This window comes from Thermobia domestica, chromosome 13, assembly GCF_964235325.1.
Source record: "Thermobia domestica chromosome 13, izTheDome1.hap1.1, whole genome shotgun sequence".
Taxonomy (NCBI): domain Eukaryota; kingdom Metazoa; phylum Arthropoda; class Insecta; order Zygentoma; family Lepismatidae; genus Thermobia; species Thermobia domestica.
The window spans coordinates 50,418,058-50,436,186 of NC_137466.1; the positions used below are offsets into that span (position 1 = coordinate 50,418,058).

An 18,129-nucleotide genomic window follows, 5' to 3' on the forward strand; every position below is an offset into this window, starting at 1 on the left:
CTATGAAATCGACACTGATATCGTTCTACTTTTACATGTCCCGTTAAACGCCCCCCTGAGACCCCCTGGTTCGAATTTTGTTGAAAACGCTTTGCCTTGGTGTGGGACCTAGACCAAGATATCTTTGACCAAAATTTGGTAACTCTCGGTCGACTTTTCTGGTCCCCAGACCGGTCCCGGTAAACGTCCCCTGGAGACCCCCTAGTAAGGAATTAAAGTCTTTGTCTTGGTCTGGGGCCTAGACCAAGCTATCCGTGACCAAATTTTGAAAAGTTTCGGTCCACTTGTCTCGTCCCCAGGCCGCACAAAGATAGATAGACAGATACACGAACAAACTATTTTATTTATATTAGAAAGGTCAGATCCGCCGTTATTCTATTAGTGCGGTGCTTGAGCGATTGATCGTAGAAATTCAAACTCCGATGAGTGATAATTTCATAGGCTTGTTTTATTACAAGTTTAAACAAGTTTATTAAGTCAATAGAGAGGAGGGCGTGAATCATGGGTCAGAGTTGATGACAATGGGTTTTGGTGGGTCTGTGGGTCACAGTGGGTAAGAGTGGTTTATGGTGGGTGGTGGGTCATGGTGGGTCGTGGGTCACGATGGGTGGTGAGTCAATTGGTCGTGGCTTAAGTTTTCATTGCCCCACGCCCTCTCTGAACTACAGTGTTGAAAATTAATCAGTGAAAATCAATTGCAATTGATCAATCAATTGAAAGTAATTGCTGTGGAAATCAATTGCAATTGAATCAATTGCCAATTAATTTCAATTGCAATTGAATTACAGAATTCAATTGCAATTACTTTCTACTGCAATTACTTTCAATCAATTGATCAATTGCAATTGATTCTCCTTTTCCAATGGCCAACTGCAATTAACAATTAACCATTACTTATTTCAATTGTTAATTGCAATTAACAATTAAATTTACAGATTAATTGTTAATTGTTAATTCAACTGAAATTTGCCCAACACTGGTGGACACTGCATTGCACGGAAATCCTGAAAGAATTTTAATTTTTTCAACAATTATTTCTGGTGGCCCACTGAACTTTGAGGTATTGCTACGTGCAATACAGATTCTTTGGAGGACAATAAGGAAATTAGTGGATTATAATCTTATAACATTATTTTGAGTTGTGTGGTTGAACTTGACCTGCACCGTAAAAAAGCACAAATGAGCCTATGTTAAGTGTCTACTAAAAAGCACGAATGCTATCTAACCGAGTCAAGCAGAGCAAAGCTAGTGGACCAGTGCTAACGCGGACAGAAATGCTTCTGTAGGGACTTATTTTCCATATGCACTTATTTTTTGACCATTGTACAACAGTTGTAATGATTTTTAGTAGCTCAACACTTGTAAACGGTTGACTCAGGGAGAGTAGGTCCAGAAATATGAAGAATATGTAAAACTTACAGGAAAAAAGGTGAAATCGTACTATTTTGAGTGGTGATGCCAGACTTTACGGTGTAATGCGAATTCAAATATGGTAGTTGATCTGACGGATATAACATTTTGACTGAGTGTTGTAACAACTTACGTTGGTGATGAAAAAGTTATGTGTTGTGAACAGGTACGATTATTAAAATTAAAGCAAAAATGTAGTAAGTATAGGAAAGTAGTGAAAATAAAGAAATGAAGGAGCAGTTACATTTTCAAGTGTGAAGATCGTGTTGACGTTCTGAAATGACATTGGCAAAAGTCGACAGTGAATGGTTGTTGGACAATTTTACCACGTTGCAACATGTGACGGCCCTCGATTTGACCTGCACCCCTTTGGCCTTTTCCTTTAACAATATACTTCAAGATATAACGGATCTTACCTAAAAGTGCACGTATACTTTTTCTATGGAGTATGTTTAGTACATGGTGTCCATAAGCACGTAAAAACACAAAATTTACAGAAGAAATAAATGATGCAAGTACTTAGACGTAACTAAATCTAACCTAACCTAACCTGAACAAACCTTGTATTAGTAGAAATAAGCAAAATTCTATTCTTTTTGGAAAATTATACGGAACCCCTATAATATGACATAAACTGAACTAACCTACCCTAAACTAACCGAATGTGAACAGAAATTACCAAAATTGTAACATTTTTTAGAGAAAAGAGCTGGATCCCTTCTGCTGAACATAGGCCTTTTGTATTTGCTTATTTTTAACTTGAACCATCCTTTTATTGAAGTGGCACAGGAGAAATGAGTGATGCAAGTACTTAGACGTAACATAACGTAACCAAATCTAACCTAACCTAACCTAAACTAACGTAAGCTAGCCTGAACTAACCTAAACTAACGTAATATTAGTAGAAATAAGCGAAATTCTATCATTTTTTGGAAAATTATGCGGGACTCCTACACTAATATAACATAAACTAAACTAACCTAGCGTAACCTAAACTAGCCTAATCTAACTCAAACTAACCAACCCTACCGCAAACTAACCGAATGTGAACAGAAATTACCAAAATTGTAACATTTTTTTAGAGAAAAGAGCTGGACCCCTTCTGCTAAACATAGGCCCACACAAACCGTAAAATTACCAAAATCGTAACTACAAATTCCTAATCAAAATTTTGTTGGCACTTAGTAGAGGATTACCACCAGACGAAACAGCAGACCTCTCATAAATAATATTCTTGTTTATTGACTAGTGTTCTTTACAGAATAGATGGAAACTACAGTTTACTAAAATATATTAACGACTACCCTACACTCCAACCTTATTCATTTACCATTTCAATCTATCATATGACAGAATACTCCATTGTCTTCTTCTACAATACCTCTAACGGTTAAAATATTACCTCGGGCTTATTTCGTGTAGACTACAAATATAACATTGCCTTACGTTTACCTCACAAGGAGAATATTTTACATGAAAGTTAAATTCTCCAAAATAAAGCTCACAATCTGGAAGAGAAACCGTCAAAATTGGGAAAACGTCTAAATCAAGAGATAAATTCAGATAGTGAAAGAAGCTAAGTAACCAGATGGATAGGGCTAAAAAGCTGGGGGAGCTGAGAAATATATAATAAAGAAAAAAGTTGATTATGAAGAAGTAAATGTACAGAAAGGAGAGATGTAAGTGTAATGTATATGTGAACAAAGTTTTCTCAACACAACACCACTGGAGTACGATGTGTACTTGAAGGTTGTCACTGACTAACTCCAACAGCAAATACCAGAAGACTCAATGTTAATAGAACGAAGTGTAACCAACCATCAGCGCAGAACACTACTGTTGCACATTTCCCCATCTGCTAGCAACCGTTAGGAAAAAGCGACAAGGTAATTGAGATATTGACGATGTGGTTTTCCTCCATTACAACCCAAAACCTCACGTGACGAATAAAAGTATCGCCAGACACCCATCACTCCTGAGGGGGTGGAAGATTCCTTTACAGTCCGCACCTTGTCCCCAGTTATTATCATCTTTCTGGTGCATTAAGATATTCGTGGTAGGACAGAGATTCACGAACGTCACTAAAGCGCAGAACGTTGGTCGTCGTTGTTTGCGTTATCAGCCGGCGTTCTTCAACACAGCTGATATTCAAAAACTTGTACTTTCGCTCTATGAAAACAAATGTTAGAACCGGAAGCAGAAGTTTATTTCTTTCACTTCTGGTTCCAATAGAAGAATAAAGTCAGAAGTTGAACGTATACTTGAACACTGAATTCATCTAAAAGGAAACTGTTTCTCGCTATCTATGATCATTCTTTTCCTATCCGTATTGAAGCCTGAAACCGTAGATATCTACAATTTTCGGTACGCATAGAAGGAGATGTGTCAAGATGAAGATATTCTTGGGATGCTCATTCCACATCAAAAAGGCATTTCCGCTATCCCTTACTGGGTTTGCTCTGTGGAGATCTATATCGATGCCGGAAATAGCATTAAATTTCTACTACTTTCGGCTTTTGGTGAAGATGATATCTTTTCTTGAGACGCTGAATCGATTCCAAAAAGCCGCTTGTCCTTATCTGTTACCAATTTTGTTCTATGGTGATTAATATTGAAACCGGAAATGGCAACAATCTACCACAACCAGTTGAATAGAGAGTTACTGAATGAGGTGAAACCTATTCTTGGAACGCTGAATTTACTCTTAAAAAAATCACGGATATCTTATCGGTTTTGCTCTAATAAATGTTGGAGGACACGGCCGTTCTGTAAAAACTCCGATACTTATGTACAGCATAGTTTGAAAGTCTTAAAAACAGAAAAAAGGTAAATATTTTCTGTGTATCGAAGTGATATTATTACACTCTCTAAAAGACATGGGCGCCCGAAGAGTTGCAAGGTGGGCCCGGTCCCTTTCCTGGCTCACGAAAATGTCTAGGAATTATTGCAAACCACATATATTAAATACCAGGAATACCAGACGTAATACAGCAACCATGGATATGGGCGCCCCTTGAAAATTCTCTTCGGGGCCCCTGGTAAAAGAACAACTTTCAAGGAAAGATAGTTGAAATGCAAATTTCAAAAACCTATACATATACATATGATAAACGGATGATAAACTGAGTTCAAAATACGCAATAGCATTCTCTGAACTGTTCAACATAATTATAAAATGCCAGTGAAGTAAACTATATATCAATAGGGCAATCTTTTATTTTTCCATTCTCACCAAAATTCATACTAAGTTTTTGCAACACTGTGAACAAGGAATTTCCTTGTTGTTACTGCCACAGAATACGTACAAATTTGGCAACAACACATTATAGCGTGCAGCCCTAGTTTCTTCCTTCATAATGAAGTCGTGACTTTGAAATACTTTACACATATAAATAAACATTTCATAAAACTGAGCACAGGTTTAGCCAGGTCCAGAGTATATGGATGTTATATAGTAAAGGATGTAATGTGAATTTGATGGAGTATATGGATGTAATATGAATTTGATGGAGTATATGGATGTAATATTGATGTAATATCTATACACTCTGACAATGTCTAACAGTAAGTGCCATCTTGCATGCCCATCACAAAACGAATCTAGTTGTCCTTTTATTTCTTACTATTTTTCGATATCAAAGTAAGGCTAGAAATTCCCCGATTTAAATGCGCATAACAACCCGAATTAAATGCGTATATCAACCAAGCATGTTATAAAAAGGAGGATCTGCCCATACAACAAAAACATGAAGCCACAGTGAACGTCACAGTTTCGCCACTCAGTAGCAATGGGGTCACCCTATCGCGTTTTGGACTTTGACCCCCGTCATATGTCAAAGGTCAATGACCTTGGTCCAGAGTCAATGACCTAGGAGCACATAGGACCACCCCCTCTAAAATTTGGCAGGGGTACCATGGCCCACCCCCTAAATTTTTGATGGGGTATATAGGACCACCACCCTTAAATTTTGGAAATTGCCAAATCTAAAAATTGGGTGTGGTAGTCTAGGACCATAGTATGTACCTCTATCAGTATTTGGGGTCTATGTCGTTCTCTTTCATGGGTAAAAAATTGCCAAAAATTCAAATTTCGGGGTTTTTTGACCTAATTTATCGCCTTTGATGAGGTGTTATTATCCTGTATAGTTACATGGGCGTATACAGGGGTTCATTCCCTTTCATAAGATATGGGTATACTTGTGCACCCCTTTCAAAAATTGTGAGGGGTACCTTGGCCCACCCCTTAAATTTTGGAAATTGCCCAATTTAAACACTTGGTATTATAGTACTGGACCCTAACATGTATTATGATAAATTTGGGTGGTCCACCTCGTTCCCTTCTAGGGGTACAAAATTGCCAACATATACGTTGTTCCCTTCTAGGGGTAAGCAATACGTTGTACCACGTGTCTGGTCTTTTGGCCCAATTTGTCCTCTTGGATGAGGTCCTATTACCTTATATGGTTATATATAGGGGTCTATTCCCTATCATAAGACATAGGTACATTTGTGCACCCTTTTAAAAATTTGGGAGGGGTATCTTGGCCCACCCCTTAAATTTTAGAAATTGCCCATTTTACACATTTGGTATGATAGTATAGGACACTAATATATATTACTATAAATTTGGGTGGTCCACCTCGTTCCCTTTCATGGGTACGAAATTGCCAAATTTTAGTACAACCACGTGTTTCGTTTTTGACCTAATTTATTCCCTTGGATGAAGTCCTATTACCTTATATGATTATATGGTCACGTATAGGGGTCCATTTCCTATCATAAGACATAGGTACATTTGTGCACCCCTTTAAATTTTAGGGAGGGGTAACTTGGCCCATCCCTTTAATTTTGGAAATTACCCATTTTATATATTTGTTATTATAGTATAGGACCCTAATATAGATCACTATAAATTTGGGTGGTCCACCTCGTTTCCTTTCATGGGTACAAAATTGCCAAATTTTAGTACAACCACGTGTTTGATTTTGGCCCAATTTATCCCCTTGGATGAGGTACCTTATATGGTTATATGATTATGTATAGTGGTCCATTCCCTATCATAAAACATAGGTACATTGATGCACCCCTTTAAATTTTTGGGAGGGGTACCATGGCCAACCCCCTTAAATTTTGGAAATTTTCCAATTTAAGCATTCGGTATCATAGTACATGACCTCAACATGTATCATGATAAATTTGGGTGGTCCACCTTGTTCCCTTTCATGGGTAAAAAAATGCCAAAATATAAACATAAGCAATATGTTGTACCACGTGTTTGGTTTTGGGCCCAATTTCTCCCCTTTGATGAGGTTCTATTACCTTATATGGTTATATGGTCATGTATATTATAACGAAATACTTTGGATAGTTTAATAATTACCTGTACCATGGCCAGAAAGTGCTCATACATGTGCACTATACTTAATAGAATGTTAATTTAATATTAACAAAAGAAGAATGTTTTTAATATCTGTAAGAGATATAGATAGTATTATGTCATTAGTTGCTATGTAATTGTTTTATGGATACCTAATCATCTTGTATGTGTGCATGACAATTTGAATGAAAATACATAAAAGTGTATCAACTAATAAACCATTTGATACCGTTCATCGACTTTATAATTTTGATAGAAAAGGTGAGAATATAATATGTATAATTATTAAAGATATTTTTACATGCAAACTATTACTACCACTCAAGATTTATATATCATCGATCGAACCAGGTTGACGACTACCCTTGGTGAGTCGTTATAAAAATTTTGGTTTACCTCACCCGGGAACTTGCTGTAAATTCATTCCCGAAGCAAAGTAAGGGTGAATTTACTTTTGTAATAAGGTTAATGAATACAAATTTCACAAGACTTAGGAGTGGTAGGATAATTATAAGAAAAATGAACGGTGAAGCAATGGAGAATGAATCCAATAATAGTGACAACGGTGAATATAGTGTAGCACCAGGAATGACATCAGAAGACCGAATCTTGCTAGCCTTACAGCGACAATTGATTCAGATGACTACCGAGTTAAAGCAGACGATAGAGCAAAAGTCCGAAGAATCCAACAAGCAATGCGAAGAATTGAAGCAGACGATAGAACAGAAGATAGAACAGAAGTCTGAAGAATCCAATAAGCAATACGAGGAATTGAAGCAGACGATAGAACAGAAGATAGAACAGAAGTCTGAAGAATCCAATAAGCAATATGAGGAATTGAAGCAGACGATAGAACAGAAGATAGAACAGAAGTCTGAAGAATCCAACAAGCAATACGAGGAATTAAGTAGACGAATGGAACAGAAGTCAGATGAAACGAAACAGTCAATTGTCCAGGCGATGAATCACATCTCCTCGCAGTTCGAGGAAAAGTTAAAAAAAAATATCTGAGGATTGTCAAGATAAGCACAACCACCAAATCCAAGAAATCAGTGATGTAAAAAAGGATTTAGAAGTAATAGAATCATCTGTTCAACAGCAAAAGATTCAGGTCATCAATAATTCTAACAACATACGTGCAAATACGCAATTGATAGCTACTCTACAGGAAGAAATTAGGACGCTACAGGTTAAGGACAACACATACCACAATAATATGGGTAGTGAGCGCTTGGAGTTTCCCCACTCACCAGAGATGACTTCGCCTTCACCTGTGTCTGATGAGGATATTATTTTGGAAGAAATTCATCCGAAGAGTACAGATGGGCGGAAAAGGGATGGTGCAACGACATATCACATCATGGATAGGAATTGTCACCCAATAAGTACACGGAATGATAAAAGAAAGGTAAAGTTAAGTGTTAAGATGAGTGAAATACGGGCTATGAGTAAATTCAGTGGTAAATGTAATGAAAACGCTACTTCTTTCCTGGAAAAATTTCAGGACGAATGCAATATAATGAGTATAGATAGATCACAATATATGAAATTAATCCCTCATTTATTACTCCCACCATGTTCTTTATGGTTTAAAGCAGTACGTGATCACATCAATACATATGAGGAATTCAAAGCGGCATTGATCGCGAATTATGAAAATGACTTTTTGCTTGCAAATCGAGATGCCACCATTAGAAATCAACATTTCAATCCTCGTTTGCACAAATCTGTTGTAGAGTTTGTTGTAAATACATACAACGAATTAAAAGTCGTTAATCCCTTGCGATCAGAATCTAGAATAATAGCATCGATTCGAAATTTGCTCCCATTTAAGTTACAACAGATCTTGTTCTCTACACAGTGTATGAGTTTCAACCATTTATTAATGCTTGTCCAATGCTATGAAACAATACCATGCTATGAATCAACAAGCAGGAGTAGGTAAAAGTAAAAATAATTCAGATCATTTTGTACCTGTTCGGAATCTAAATATCCGAAGTGTGAATGATACGGAACACAACCTAAGCCGAGTAAATTCTAGCAATCAAAACGAGCAAAATAGGCAAAGTTACGTAGGGAATCCGCCTAACCTAATTAATCGTGATAATCCTGATGTCAGATCACCCAACAGAAGTAGACATAAAAACAATCAGAATATAGGGCGAAATTACAGGAATACAACAAGCTACATGGATAGACGTAATTGGAGGTCAAGAGATGGCACTTTGTATCAAAATCAGAATCACGATGAAATACATGTACAACATGTTGTGGAACCTAATCATGATTGTGCAGTACAATGTACTTTATTAGAATCATATGCAAGTATGAATGTAAGCTGATTACCGTTAATGAAATTAGGTTAAACCCATATCAGTTATAGATTCTTGTGAACTTTTATTTTTAATTTTATGAGTTAATGTTGATAATGAAAACGACTCTTATAAATACTTGAAGTGCTTAGATATAGTTTTAGATAGACTGGAAAGTTAATTTTCAAATGATTTTAATTCTCTCTTGTTAATGTGAAGAATTATAATTCGATTCATAAATGATTAAAAGCAAAGATTATTTATATTAGATTGACTTGTGTTGAAAACTTAACTGCCAAAGATTATGTTAAGTGTAAGATTCATTCTATTAAGTTAATTATTCAACGACTATCTTGAATGAGATTCTCCTATATTTTGATGCCTTATCGATCCAATGTTTATTTTAAAATATCACCTAATATAATTATTATATAATGCGCCCTGGATAATGGTAACTCATGTTTGTTTCTTACGATTTTGACTTCGCACCCTTCAAAGATTAAATAAATGGACGACGACATTTTAATAATAAAATATAATAATAATGTAATGAATGATAATGAAATGAATATAATTAATGTAATGAAAGATAAGTATTAATGAAGTGAAAGATTTGTTATAAATGTATCTATGTCTATATGTATGTAATGAAGATACATACGAGGGGCGATCAAAATGTGATGAACATATGTAATGTAAGATCATTATTGTAAACGGACCAGTGGTTCTTGAAGATAAAAGCCAAGCTCGCTTATGACTTTTATATTCAGTCCAATTGTTGGGCGACATTTTATATAACGAAATACTTTGGATAGTTTAATAATTACCTGTACCTTGGGCAGAAAGTGCTCATACATGTGCACTATACTTAATAGAATGTTAATTTAATATTAACAAAAGAAGAATGTTTTTAATATCTGTAAGAGATATAGATAGTATTATGTCATTAGTTGCTATGTAATTGTTTTATGGATACCTAATCATCTTGTATGTGTGCATGACAATTTGAATGAAAATACATAAAAGTGTATCAACTAATAAACCATTTGATACCGTTCATCGACTTTATAATTTTGATAGAAAAGGTGAGAATAATAATATGTATATTTATTAAAGATATTTTTACATGCAAACTATTACTACCACTCAAGATTTATATATCATCGATCGAACCAGGTTGACGACTACCCTTGGTGAGTCGTTATAATATGGGTGCATTTCCAATCATAAGATATGGGTACATTGATGCACCATTTAAAAATTTGGGAGGACTATCTTGGCTCATCCACTCGGTTTTAGAAATTGTTTAATATAAGCATTTGGTATCATAGTACAGGACTTCAATATGTATCACTATAAATTTGGATGGTCCACCTCGTTCCCTTTCATGGGTAAAGAACTACCAAAAATCAAATTTCAGAGGTTATTGACCCCGTTTGATAAGGATTTAACACGTTATATGGGTATGTACAGAGGTTTATTACCTTCACATGTTTATATTCCTTTTAAAATTTGGGAATTATCAAATAAAATTCGGTAAACGTTTTCTAGGACCCAATGTAGATGTTGGTGTTCCTCTTATGGCCAAATATTCAAAATTCAAAGGTTATTGACCTATTTTTTTATATACGGCTTTATTATTGAATAAGTACAGGATTTATTACCTTTTCATAAGACACAGGTGTATTTGTGTACCAATCTTAAATTTTGGGAGGGGTACATTTCTTAATGTCTGGTAATTGTTCTTAAACTTTGATAGTATCTCATTCATTGGGTAAATCATTGTCAAATATCAGTATGATCACGTGATCAGTTATTGACCTATGATGGGATTAGGAGTCCAGGACATTGGTACATTGAAACTTTGTAGGATAATTTGAGAATTGTCAAATGAAATTGCGTCACTGGTTTTGATTATTCCAGCCTATAGACCAAATATAAACGTAAGCAATACGATGTACCACGTGATTGACCTTGATGAGGTAGTGTACAGGGATTAATTTCCTTTGTTGTGGCACTTCTTAAGTTTGAGTATACACTTGTAGAAAACAGTTGGTTCTACTCAGGTAAACAATTGACGGACATTATTGACCTTATTGAACATATAATGATATGATTAATTCTAAGACTTAGGTATATCGAGAGAAGTATTCTTTAAATTTGGGAATTGTGATAAACAGAACTTTAACATAAGGCGCGAAATTTGAAACAATACTTTGAACTTTAGTCACAGCTCATAGTCTAAGATCATTTGTGGTGATTGATTTGACCTTGAGCTTTAGAAATCTGATAGCTAACCTTATTGAATCTTATGACTCATAGTCTTAAGGGAATACATGCTACAACACTGAAATTTAATCACAAGGTGATGTAATCTGACACTGGCAAAGTTATTGTTGATGCAATTTGATTGGTTGATCACTATCTTTCGTGCAATCTGATTGGATGATCACTATTTTTCGTGCAATCTGATTGGTTGATGATTTTCAAATCTTTACTGCATTCAGTTTTGTCTTGTTTAACATTTTTTCTTTTAGAATCAGTACAATGTTATGGTGAAGTTTCTGCGTTAGTGCACGTTAACAGCTGCTTTAAAAAAGTAAATGAAATCTTACCCATCATTTGTACTTCCACACGATCATCACAATATAAAAATATTTCTGTATCTAAGCATATAAAATATATTGTTGAGCATTTATTATCTGTTACTTAATAGTTATCCGTAAATATTCGTAAACTTAATTCGTGTGACTCATTTTTTTCATCCCAGCATTATTTATTTTTATATCGATGAATCCAAGTAAAACACTGGAAACTATTTCAGTTAGTTTATTGTTACCTATGTGAAAACCACCAAATGTATATGTAATTTGTGTGGTATGCCCATATTGACAAGAATTCCAGCACAGAGTTAGTCTGGGTCAGTCTCGAAATAGTGATGAGCAAATGCAAGACCAAGACTAAGACCGGGGTGGTCTTGGTCTTGGTCTTGCACATCCAGTCTTGGTCTTGTCTTGCACTGGAAAACTTGGTCTTGGTCTTGCACAACCAGTCTTGGTCTTGCATGTAAGAGTCTTGCAAGTCTTACTTTTAAGAAATTTTATGCTTTTCATAGGTAAATTTTACTCTGATATAAGGGATAATAAATTCTACAATGCGCCAATAGTAACAGAAATACAATGTATGTTTCTACATGTAATATAGTTTACCTTCCTTGTAAGTATGGTGATGGTGTACAATAAAGATGGTGACCTTTATTTTTTTAAATGGGTATCCACGCTTCACTAATAAGATAAACACAACGTTTCGTAATCCTTTTATATTTTTTAACAGATCCAACACTCCACTGGTTCCCAAACTGGGGAGCCCACCCCTGAGACGCATGGAAGAAAATCAAGACTACTCAGATTAATACCCTGAACTGAAAAATTATTTTTACACTCTAAAGGCGTCAGAGTTTTCTTTTCAACCATGATTAGCTAATCCTTGTATTAAAAAAACTTCTAATTAAATATTGAGATTTTGTTTTACTGATTCCAGTATAGAATATATGGGATAGAAACATAGACGTTACCCAAAAGGAATAAAAAAAATTGCAGGTTTTCGAAACGTGGGCATGGAGAAGAAAGGAGAGAATTAACTGTGTTGAATGGAAAATGAATGAGAAGGTGTTAGAAATATTAGCAGTAGGAGGAAAATAATTTTAGATATTGTTAAGAGGAGGAGGAGGAACTGGTTGGAATATTGGCTGAGGAGAAACTGTATTACGAGAGACGTGCCATAGGGTATAGTGGAAGGAAAGAGAGGGAGGGAGCGAAGGAGACTGTAGTTGAAAGAAGGTTTTAAAAGGAAAAATTGCTACGTCAAGACGAAGAGACTAGCTGAGGACCATCGTACATCGAAGCTTCAGTTGCACCAAATGGCCTGGCAATAATGACAGAATAGCTATGATGATGATGATTGTAATGATATGTTTAGCAATATTCAATAAAAAAGATAGTAAAAATAAAATAATAATTATTATAATCAAACCTCTTAATATTTTAGAATAATTTGAGTGAAAACTGAAAACGACTTAACTATTTGTCTTGTGAAGTTTGACCTATATTAGAAATACAAAATAGCGGCATCAAACTCCAAGTTTAAATTTAAAAAATGTTTCGTTAGTCAGTCACTGTTTACTATTATTAAAGCGCTCTCTGATATCTGTCATTTTCAAATTATTTTATATTTCTCTCCCTCTTCCTCCCCAAGTTGCGGGGCTGAATTTGGATTTAAAGGATATCAGAAGAGTCACTGCTCATCTCACAGAACTCGAAAACTATGGATTCGGCACTAATATCGTTCATTTTCAATAAATTTATAAATCATCTCCTTCCCTATGTTGCGAGGCATGGCATCGGAAGTGTCACTGTTCATTTCAATGACCTCGAAAACCATGGATTCGACACGATAATGGTCATTTTCGATAATTTTTGTATATCTCCTTCGTCCCCTTGCCCAAGTTGCGGTGCTGAATTTGCATTTAAATGGTATCAGAAGTATACTGTTCACCTTAGCGACCTCGAAAACTATGGATTCGACACTGACATTTGGTCATTTTTGATCATTTTTATGTATCTCCCCCTCCCCCCAAAACTATAGATTCCACTCTTAACATCAGTCATTTTCGATCATTATAAAATATCTCTCCCCTCCACCTTCCCTAAGCTGCACCGTCAAAGTGATATGACAGAAACCATGTTAGGTCTGAACCTCATCTATGTTGAAAATGTGACCGAGATCGGTTGGGTGTTTCAAGAGTTATTGGGCAGTATTCAGAGAGAATTCGTTAATCGATGGTTAGTCACAGACTAGTTAGTAAGCATACTAAATTTTTACTAAGGAAAGTGCACTTTTTGGTATTCAGAGTCTACTTTCAGTGCAATTAAAATGATGATTTGGGTATGATTAACTTATAGGACCCCAATGCATCAGTGAGTAAAATAAATGTGGCAACTACGGAACAGTAGATCAGCGCATGCGTAGTCTGTAAAAATGAAAACAAATGAAATACGAAATGTTGTTTCGCACGCTAAACCGTGGGTAAAAGATTACTCTCTGCTCTAGATTAATTAGCCACCAGTGATTAACTTCGTCCAATATTACGTCCTAATCAGGGTCTCTGAATACCATTTTGATAACCATCCGTTAGTCAACCTTGTAGTATGGTGTTAATCAAACGTCAAAAGGACTCTGCATTAGGCCCATTAAGTTTTTATGTACATTTTCCCGTCCCTTCCTCCTCTCCTAAGTTCTACTGTTAAAGTGATATGATAAAAACCACCCTAAGACCGAACCTCATCTATGTTGAAAATTTGATTGAGATCGATCGGGTGGTTCAAGAGATTAGGAGTCACGAACATAGTCACTTTCAATTTTATAATATAGATTTATTGTTGTAGTAGGTATAATGTTATATCGCTCAATCCTCGTTGTGCCGTATACCTAAGGATGCTAAAAGTTATATTGATAAACAATTATTCAATGTATAAGCATCCGCCCATGAAAGAAAACTTGCGGTCACATGTACTAAGCTTTCGTCAATGTCATGAAAATATTGTTAAAAATTTCCAACGGATGCTTGAGTCTCGGAGCCAAGGCAATACCCAAGTAGACGGCACCTATGGTGTACAGAATTACCGATGTTCAATATTACATTTCTCTTTAGTTTTAGTAGAAGAACACCACTAATATACTTTGAAATGAAATGAAATATCTAGTTTAACATCCCACGATTATGCACCAAGGATAAGGGAGAAAGTGATGATAAGAAATGACTGAAATGATGGAAAGAAAGTAGGAAGAAACGGAAAACCGGCGAGAAACCCCCCCCCCACACGGTGTTTGTCCACCAAAATGCTCACATGGCGCAAGATGGCACCTGTGTGGCTTGAAAACGAGCAATATCTACAGAAAAAGCGAACAGCCAATTCAGAAAACGACATACTATAGTTATATGCTACAGGGGAAAATTGACTCACACGGATTGCATAAACTACTGGAAACACATTCACTCCAGCGGAATTTATACTGAAGCCAAGAAGTTCAAGTAAAAGATGTAATGATTTTTTTCCTCTTCTTTTTTACATTCTATAAAAATATTCAAATAGTACCGGTATTCGTGCAAGACTCTAGCGCAAGAGTCTTGGTCTTGGTCTTGCAGGCAAGACTCTTGCAAAAACTGCAAGACCAAGAGTCTTGCGCTCATCACTACCTCTAAATTCTGTAATCTTCTGGTGTTCTCCGCCTATAGTTACATCTATATCCAGTAGGGTGTAACTTTATTTTCATAGTGTGTGAAAAGTCAATTGTAACTAGTTGGTGCTTCTAAATTCTAGATTCTTGTTATCAAAATTAACTTTCTTCTCTTGAAGGTAGTCTCAGATTTGAATGATAGTGATTCTTCTGGGTACGTCCACAACCACACAGGCAGGCACGTAGCCAGGATTCCGTAATGGGGGGGGGGGGTCCGAGACATGAAACACTGTGGTTATCACACCAGAGTTCGATTATTCTAAACTATTTTACTGGTAAGATATATTGGTTCGTTTAGTCAGGATTTCGTGATGGGGGGGGGGAAGTTTGATATGAAATATTGTGGTTATCACACCAGGGGATTGATCAATTTAAACTATTTTACTAGCAACATATATCGGTTTGTTAAGACTTTAAAATTAGGACATATTAGCAAGGGCGCCGATTTCTCTGTAAATTTCGGGGTCCATTCAGATTCAGAAGGCATATATGAGGATTTTAAAACAAAGTGCATTCAAATATGCCAATATATTGTAGGCCCTATATTTATAAATACAACAAGGGGGCCTATATGACCCTTGGGGGGCCGGCCCCCAGGATCGGCGCCCATGCATGTTAGTAAGTATTTTAGTAACAAACTATGAAGAAATTTCGAATAAAAGAATATTTATAAAAATATGTTTTTAAAAAATTACAATATCTACGTTCCTTCTTCTGTTCATCCAAATACGACAATTTTCCTTTCACTATGACCTCAACTATTTAAAAAAAAGTACGTATCCAATAATGTTTTGTAAAATATTTTATATCTGCGTTCCTTTCTCTGTTGAATCAAATGTTAACAGGACTTGCTTTCCACATAACTTTTTTGTTTTTATTATTCCGTCAATTACTGTCTGTACCAAATGACATGTTAAAGGAGCAGTAGAAAACCGTTTCTGAAATAACATGTTTGATAGTACAGGGAAGCGATGATAAAAATTTATTTTTATTTTATCTTTATTTTTAACGCTGATTCTTCCTATTTCTTGTTTCTTTTTGTTTCGTCGTTCCTTATTTTTTTTATTTCTGGGCTCGAAGGGGGGGTCCGGACCCCCGGACCCCCCCCTTGGCTACGTGCCTGACACAGGTGAAAATAGGTTTAGATCTGTGTCTTCTTTCTTATTCCTGGAACATATTTGTTGTATTGATTATCTTCTTAGTTTGTGTACGTAAGTATTTTTGGTTTATGGGTGCATTCATCTTTTTTTGTGCTTGCGCATCAATGTCAATCTTTACGTGTATTGTGATAGAAGTTTGTTCTGTAATCCTCTTCTCTGGAGTTTCTTCATTTTCAAATTCAGTTTCATGCTAGGTGTGTGTAACGCAGCTACATTTGTATTCATCTTCTTTGTTAAGCTACAAATCTTTTACCTATGTTCTTTTTAATATTTTCTGAGTGGCTTTAGAAATATTCACAGATTTCTTGTTGTATTTAGATTTTTTCCCACTTCTCAGATTGATTATCCTCTTCTAAAGCGAACAGCAACCAGTCTTCAGTGAATGTGAAGTTTGGGGAGAATGAGTAGTTTAAATATCTCCTGTCTTTAACATCACTAAAAACATTGAATCGGATAGTTTCTAATGTTTGTATACATGTTTCGGACTGCTTTATGTAACCTAGTGAACGATATCCATTAACCCATAGCATAAAGTGACCAATGTATGTCTCTGTGCACGTGATCTCGGATTGGTTCTCTAGTGAGGGTACTTGTTTAGGATATAAATTCAATTAGCAGTTCGTACCTTGAGTGAGCAATAGGTCTCACTTCATATAGCCTCGGTGCTTTTTACCTCCAATTATTCAATAAAATATTTTCTATAAATTGTATTGCTTTTCGTGTTAGAAACCGGTACTTTTACTAGAATATTTATATTATTCTTTATTGATTAGGAATAAAATATTACAAGATCATAGGAAGGCAAAAAATAAATAATATCCTTAGTTATTATTTTTGATTTCTAAGAGAACTACTACTTTATTTAATGAAAAGCATTTAATAAGAAAACTTGGCAAAAAAAACTACTCAGTTGTTCTAGGGTCGTCTCATCGTGAGTTAGAGACCGATGCTCTGAGGTCGTCCCGTCGCCTTTTTCGCCCAGTTTGAGATTTGTGCTACATAATACCAAGAGTTTTTCCTATCCTCGTTTCTTATCCTTCTTCGTCCAAGTCAGGTTTCGGCAGTGTTAGCATTCTCAAGATCCTCCTGCCCTAGGATTGCCCTAAGTCACTGCCTGGGATTGGAAATCCATGCTGGTCCCGAACTGGTTTAAGACATCGGCTCTCACAGTGATTCTCATAGACAAGGGAATCTTCACCTGCCTGAAGTCGACTAGCATCACTTCTCTCGCCTTCTGCAACCTGGGTGTGTTTAACTGGTGGATAATCTTCCTCCAAGCGCCATAGTTGAGAAGTGACACTTCACTCCTCTATCTATAAAGGCATTCATATGCACACTCACCTTAGCATTAAGATGTCCCAACGCCATCTGGCCTGGCTTATGTACCCCTTTATTCTCTATCTCACTCGAAGCGTCTTCTTGATCCTCCTTCCTTGATGTGATACCGCATACATAAAATTCCTCATACTGCCCCTCACATATAGCCCTGGTCTCAGGTGGGGCGAGCGAACCAGAACTTATTAGTTTTCCTAACTGGAACTCATCCCACGGGGATTGTTCCGGTCGTCTACTT

The 18,129-nt window shown here is 36.0% G+C and overlaps 1 protein-coding gene across 4 annotated transcripts in view; it reads right to left on the minus strand.

Moving 5' to 3' along the window:
- Positions 1 to 11,734, minus strand: part of LOC145668138 (E3 ubiquitin-protein ligase RNF180-like) — a 75,067-nt gene extending 63,333 nt beyond the window's left edge. The window contains exon 1 of one of the 4 annotated variants that reach the window (XM_081735706.1): positions 11,715 to 11,734. In XM_081735706.1, coding sequence (XP_081591832.1) covers positions 11,715 to 11,721 — 7 coding nt within the window. In that variant the 5' untranslated portion in view covers positions 11,722 to 11,734. Of the gene's footprint in view, positions 1 to 2,548; positions 2,645 to 2,727; positions 2,875 to 11,714 lie in introns of those variants that run through there. The other 3 variants (XM_081735707.1, XM_081735709.1, XM_081735708.1) reach the window with 3 other exon arrangements.
- Positions 11,735 to 18,129: the final 6,395 nt, after the last annotated feature.